This window comes from Microtus ochrogaster, unplaced genomic scaffold (genome assembly GCF_000317375.1).
Source record: "Microtus ochrogaster isolate Prairie Vole_2 unplaced genomic scaffold, MicOch1.0 UNK124, whole genome shotgun sequence".
Taxonomy (NCBI): Eukaryota; Metazoa; Chordata; class Mammalia; order Rodentia; family Cricetidae; genus Microtus; species Microtus ochrogaster.
Window position 1 is genome coordinate 306,525 of NW_004949222.1, and position 6,572 is coordinate 313,096.

Consider the following 6,572-nt stretch of genomic DNA (forward strand, 5'->3'; position numbering starts at 1 on the left):
CAGCACTGTGGGCCAGCACTGTGGGTCAGCACTGTGGGCCAGCACTGTGGGTCAGCACTGTGGAGCCCATGGATTCAGCCAGCACAGATTAAACATAGGTACCATGGGGCGGGGTATGGCACATTATTGATCCTTGCACTCGGGAGGTGGAGGGAGGAAGAGAAAGGGTTCAAGGCCGGTCTCACTTAAATACAGAGTAGAATCTGAACTACATGAGACCCTGTGGAAGGACACAAAGGAGAAGAGGGAGGAGTGGAAGAAGAAAGAAATTATCTCACAAAAACTTTCATGTTGGGCAGATGGCTAGGTGGGTAAAGTGCTTTTGTATAGACGTGGAAATCTGAGTTTAGATTCCCAGCACCCGTATCTATAGCAGCAGTGCTGAGGGAGCAGGGGCTGCCAGATTCCCGGAGCTCACCATTGGGCCAACCAGTTTAGCCACTTTCAGTGAGAGACCTTGTCTCAAAAAATGAGATGGAGGTACTGTAAGGACAGTTCCAGATAACAGAGAGTTAGGAGCACTGACTGTTCTTGAGTACCCAGGTTCGATCCCTAGCACCCACTTGGCAGCTCCAACTGCCTGTAACTCCATTTCCAGGGGATCCAATACATGCACACGGTGCAAAGGCAGACATTCAGGCAAACACCCATACATGCAAAATAATAAATAACTGGAAAGAAATAAGATGGAGAGTGATTGATGAAGACACTAGTGTCAACCTCTGGACTCCACATGTATGTGAACACAAATGTACACACACCTGCACACGTATGAATACACACACACAAAATCACAGTGTACACACTTCCCATTATTATTGTCTAACTAATACTGTCTAAAGGTAGTTTAAAGGCTCTGGGAGGATGTACACAGGTTCCAGGAAATTCTCAATAGACTGGTGTGAGGGATGAGACTTTCTTTCCTGTGCTCTGTACAAAGTTTTTCCATAGCTCAGTCCCTTGACTTGCAAATCCTCCTTGCTCAGCCTCTGAGTACTGAGACAGTAGGCTCCGGGGGATCCCAGGCACGGCCTTGTGTGTATTAGGCATGCCATGCACTGTTCTAAATGCAGCGTCTGGGTCTACTGTAGTCTTTACATGCACTTAATGCAAGGCAGAGAGGCGAAATACCCTGCTCACCTAAGGCGGCTGTTCTCAACCTGTGGGTACTGCATATCAGAGATTTACATTATGATTCACAGCAGTAGCAAAGTTATAGCTATGAAGTAGCAATGAAATAACTTTACGGTTGGGCTCACCACAACATGAAAAGTGCATTAAAGGGTCGCAGTACTGACCGAAGGGGACAGAGTGCATTTAGGCCCATGCAGGCCATCTCAAGCATCTGTCACCAGACTTTTGGTCACTAGACAGACCTCTGCTCTCCCTCTTCCCACTCTTTGCTTTATTGTTTTGGCCCCTGGTTGCAGATCAGCAGTGAGGGTGTGGCACCTAGAGGCTGCAGGTCCCCAGGACCCCAGGCTCAGGAAGGGGAAGGCACTTACAATGTTCATGATGGCCAACACATACTGCTCCACATCTCTCCGCCCGTGGTAGGCCACCATCATCTTGTCGGCTACCACCAGCGTCTCCACATAGCGCTCCCTGCTGACTGATCGCTTCAGGCCTGGCTGGCCTCGCTCTGTCTCATTCCCCAGGGGTCTGGCAGGTGGTGGCTTCAGTGTCCGCAGCCACCACGGACGACCCTTCCATGGTTTCTCATCTGGGAGACAAAGCGGTGACTCTTCTGTCTGATAGCCTTGTAGACTGCGCTTGCTCTGAACTCTGGCCCTCCCTGTTTCCAGCTTCCCAGTGCTCACTTCATAGAGCTTTCCTATTCTCTTATCCATCGGTCATGTTTTGAACATGACTGCATGAACAATGCCCGTGCCCTTCAGCGGTTGCTTGAGTCTGTGTTGTGTATGTGGAGGCAGGAGATTGACACTGGGCATCTTCCTCGATGACTCTCTACTGTATTTATGGAGGCTGGGTTTCTCACTAAAGCCAAGAGCTCACGGATCCCTGTCTCTGTCTCCCTGACCGACCATACTTGCCTGGGTGCTTAGGGATATGAACTTATGAACCGTGTTCCTCATACTTGCGTGGTGAGGGCTTTACTCGTCAAGCCTGGCTTTTGTGTGCACAGTTTGTAGGGTCTTGTGCAACTCGGGTAAGCATTTTACCATTGAACTCCCAGCTCTTGCTGGCATCTTGGCTGCATAGCCACTCAAGTGTCTGCTATGACCACGCTGCAGCTGAACTGTGTGACCTGACAATAATTCTCAGTAAGGAATGGTTTCCCTATTGAACTCCTATCCCAGACAGCTGGTCACTCCCCCGCCCCCCCCAAACCATCACCTTCTTAGAATCAGTATCCTTCCTAGCCCCCTGCTCGCAGATGGAGGAGCTCTAGCATCCTCAACAATGTCTTTCCTAGTTAGGCAGCACCTTGCTGACCTCTGTGGAGGCAAGACTGCTGTTCTATTCACCTCAAAGGAGTAATGGTATATCTCCTCCCTGCCCATCCCCAAAGACATAGGAGTACCTCTCACTCCACAGGCTGTGTCCAGATGGGGGTGACGCAGAGAGGAACGCTTGTATACTACGTGGGGGCCACTCTCTTCTGGGCCACGGCGACCTTTGGGCCCACCTTGCAGGGGTTCAATCAGATATTCTTCCTCGCCTGCCACAATCAGACCGTGCTGGGCGGGGACAGAAAGCTCAGTTCAGGTTGTGGTATCCTGGACCCTCTCTCTATGACTGCATCCCTTCCCTCCCCTTCTTCAGTACTAGGAATCAAACCTAGGACCTTGTTCATGCTAGGCAAGCTCTCTACCACTGAGCTGTATCCCCAGCCCCTCTTTGGTTCGGCTCTATTGTTTTTCTGAGGTGAGATCTCATGTAGCCCAGGCTATCTTGGAACTCACTCTGTGGCCCAGGCTTGTCTGAAACTCAACTATGTAGCTGAGGAGGAGTCAGAACTTCTGTCTCCAACCCTCAAGTGGTTGGGCTTGTGGGCGTCACCACACATCTGGTTTGTATTCTGTCTTTGTGTGTGCGCGTGTGCACACACACCGTGTAGAGGTGCTCGGCCTGAGCTCCTGTGTCCAGGTCAGATGAGGAGGTCCAGCCCCATCAGTCTCCTTTATCTCCTCCTGACAGGGTCTCTCACTGGATCTGGCTTGTATTCTGCCTTTGTGTGCGTGTGTGCGCGCTTGTGAGTACACACACACCGTGTAGAGGTGCTCAGCCTGAGCCCTTGTGCACAGGTCAGATGAAGAGGTCCACCCCCATCAGTCTCCTTTATCTCCTCCTGACAGGGTCTCTCACTGGATCTGGGACCTGCTGTTCTCTGGCTAGAGTGCCTGGCTATGAAGCCCTCCAAAATCCGCCCCTCTCTGCCTACCACCTAGCACTGCAGGTACACAGGGTGGGATGCGAAATCAACTCCTTGTGTATAAACTCTATTGAGAGACTCAGTCCCACCCTTAAAAGAAAGAAAAAAAATAAAAAAATTAAAATACAATCTCATTATTTCTCCCCTTCCTCCCTTCAATTCCTCCTAAACTTTCTAATTCCTTAAAAAAGTATTTTCCATTTATTTGTGTGTGGAGATCAGATGACGACTTGAGGAAGTTATTCTCTCCCTCCATGATGAGGATCCCGGGATGGACCGACCGCACGTCTCTAGGTTTGGCAGCAAGCATGGCAGCAAGCACCTTTACCCACTGAGCCATTCACTGGACCCACTGTTCCTGACTTTATCATGCTTGCTAAGCTGAGGTCTCTTTAGTTCCCGCCTCTCATGCGGTTATACTTTTTCCTTTAAGCATATCTTCAGCTGCATCTCAAATGACTGCTCAGCTCAAGAAGCTTAAAACACCAAGTATGACTGTTCCATTCTGTTGATTATGTTTTTCTTAACTTCCAGGTGGAAGTGAGCATTTCCCCCTGCTTCCCAGAATCCTCAGCTTACCAGGCCTCCACAGGTGCTGATGGCCACGTGGGAGCTCCCAGCTTGGCCTTGTAGGTGGCCAGCGTAGAGGCAGTGGGCTCGGGCAGCCCTCTGCCAGGCCAGGCCCTCCCGTGTCCAGTATTCCACGGAGACACGCCCTGCCAGTAGACGGGGGCTGCGGGTCAGATTCAGCAGGAAGTGAGTGCTGGGTGCGGCCACCTTGTAGAACAGGCGCGACTCTGCTGTGGCCCCCGTACCCCGACGCTGCCTCCGGGGGGCAGGTGGAGAGAAGGCCAGCATTGCCCCGTTGTGGTCCACACGGGTTGGGAAGGCAATCTCATAGCTCTCCAAACTGGACAGGAGTTCATCTATAGGCAAAGGGATCAGAGACTGGGGTGGGTCCCTGCTCCAAAGCCAGTGATGATGGCCTCAGGAATCTAGGCCACTAGATAGTCAACCTATAAACTCTAGGACAAGTGAATTCCCCAACCCCAGCCCACTGACTTTTCTTTTGCTCAAGGACCAACTGGCTTCCTTAGTTTCTTGTTCCCTTCAGAAGCCACCATAGGATGAGCTTCCTACCTTGAGATCTGAAGGCTTGCGTGACCTTGAATGTGAGGCCCAGCCCCAGGGCAAGGGCCCAGCGGAGGATCTGGCAGGCAGAAGCCATAGGAGCTACGTGTCCACATGTCTCTCCCCAGCCCCGGCTGCTGGCAGCCCCTGCAGTGCTGCCTCCCCTGTTCACAGTCTGGGCAGCATCACCGGTCTCCTGGTAAGAGAGACTGAGTCAGGCGGGGCCTTGGTCCCACTGTCCAGCAGAGCCAGTGCCTCTTGCCAGACCCTTGCCATCCCGAAGCCTCTCCATGACCCAGGCACTTCTATCAGAAGATTCCTAAGTAGTTCTAGCATCTGTTTCCATCTCCCACCTCCTCCCCACCATGTCCACACTCAGAGGGGACCCACACCAGGACAAGAAGCCACCTTCTCAAGCAGGTGAAGTGGGAAGACACAACCTAAAAGTGGGTGTAACCAATTCCGGGGCAAGGGATCCAGGACTGTGAGAAAGTGAGCTAGTGCCCAAGTCTGACAACCTGAGTTCAACCTTCCAAACCCACAGAGCAAACGGAGAACTGACTGTAAGTTGTCCCCAGGTTTCCACACTTGTGCCTGTGGCACGTGAGTGTGTAAGTGTGTATATGTGCTCTCTCTCATGTAGGCATGCACACACGCACACACACACCTACACACACGACAAATGAATGTAATTTTTAAAGACAGGGAGGGAGCTGGGGTTGGGCTTCTGCACCCCATCCCCCACACAGGGTTTCTCTGTAGGTTTAGAGCCTGTCCTGGCTTGCTTGGTAGACCAGGCTGGCCTCGAACTCACAGAGATCCACCTGCCTCTGCCTCCTGAGTGCTGGCATTAAAGGCGTGCGCCACCACCGCCCGGCTGGGCCTCTGGTTTCTGATTGTGAATGTGATGTGTCCAGATGCTACAAGGTCCTGGTTACCTGACTTCTGTGACACGGTGGACTGTACCCCTGAACCGTGAGCTAAAATCAGCCCTTTATCCCTTAAATTATTGTTGTCAGGGTATTTTGTCATAGCAGCAGGAAAAAAAAATTAAGACAAGCACTGGCGAATTTCACTTTCAGAATAATAAGTCCCCTCCTTGTATAGACGAGAGGTGATGAAGACGGACCAAGGTCACTCAGAATGAGGTAGAAATCAGATTCACTCGACCGCTAAGACTGGCCGGGCTGCGGTGGGGCTGGGGGTGGAGAAAATGATCTCATGGCTCCTCACACGAGGAGCTCTGCTCCTGGGAGTGACAGACACTTCACTGTGGAGAAAGGAGGGCGTCTCAGATTGGGATGTGCTCTCTAGAGAAACCAGGTAGACACTGGGAAGCAGAGGTTCTGAGGACAAAGACAGCTAATCATGGGGAGCAGAGGGTGCAGCAGGCAAGCGAACTGCAAAATCAGAAGTCTGCGGGAGGTGGGCAGTGAGCTGGCTCGGCAGGTTTGCTATCGACGCATTTGCTATGGAAACTTGCCTGACCAACCTGGGCTTGCTCCCCAGATCCTGCGTGGAAAGAGAATTGACTCCTGAAAGTTGCCCTCTGAGGTCCACACACTAATCAATAAATACCCTTTGACCTCTATAGGCATAGGGGGGCACCTGTGTTCTCACATCCACACATCAATAACAAAACAGGAGAAAAAGAGAGACCTTTAAGATCCTGCAAGACCTAGCTTGACTCACCAACCAAGTCTGATGTACATACACACACACACACACAAAGAAAAACAACACAACAATAACAACAAAAATAACTGCCAACTTCAAAAAACAAAGTAAGCAAGCAAACCAATCCCTGAAGCCAAACAAAAACCTCAGGGCATTTGAAAGCTGGGGCAATGATCAGGGAGAATTTCCAACCCGCAGTTAAGACCAAGGCAGGCACTAAGATCTTTCAGGCTTCTTCAAGTGCCCCATTATCTTGGGATCTGGCTTTGGATCCCTGGCTACAGGTAGTTTGTATGTCCCTCTTCTTGGTATAGCCCTGGCTACAGGTAGTTTGTATGTCCCTCTTCTTGGTATAGCCCTGGCTACA

The 6,572-nt window shown here is 51.2% G+C and overlaps 1 protein-coding gene across 2 annotated transcripts in view; it reads right to left on the reverse strand.

Moving 5' to 3' along the window:
* LOC101980514 (A disintegrin and metalloproteinase with thrombospondin motifs 10) overlaps nucleotides 1-6,572 on the reverse strand; it is an 89,098-nt gene that overhangs the window by 78,545 nt on the left and 3,981 nt on the right. For both annotated transcript variants that reach the window (XM_026778300.1, XM_026778297.1), the window contains exons 2-5: nucleotides 4,538-4,724; nucleotides 3,977-4,323; nucleotides 2,546-2,702; nucleotides 1,506-1,723 (exon numbers count right to left, since the gene is read on the reverse strand). In XM_026778300.1, coding sequence (XP_026634101.1) covers nucleotides 1,506-1,723; nucleotides 2,546-2,702; nucleotides 3,977-4,323; nucleotides 4,538-4,625 — 810 coding nt within the window. In that variant the 5' untranslated portion in view covers nucleotides 4,626-4,724. The remainder of the gene's footprint in view (nucleotides 1-1,505; nucleotides 1,724-2,545; nucleotides 2,703-3,976; nucleotides 4,324-4,537; nucleotides 4,725-6,572) is intronic.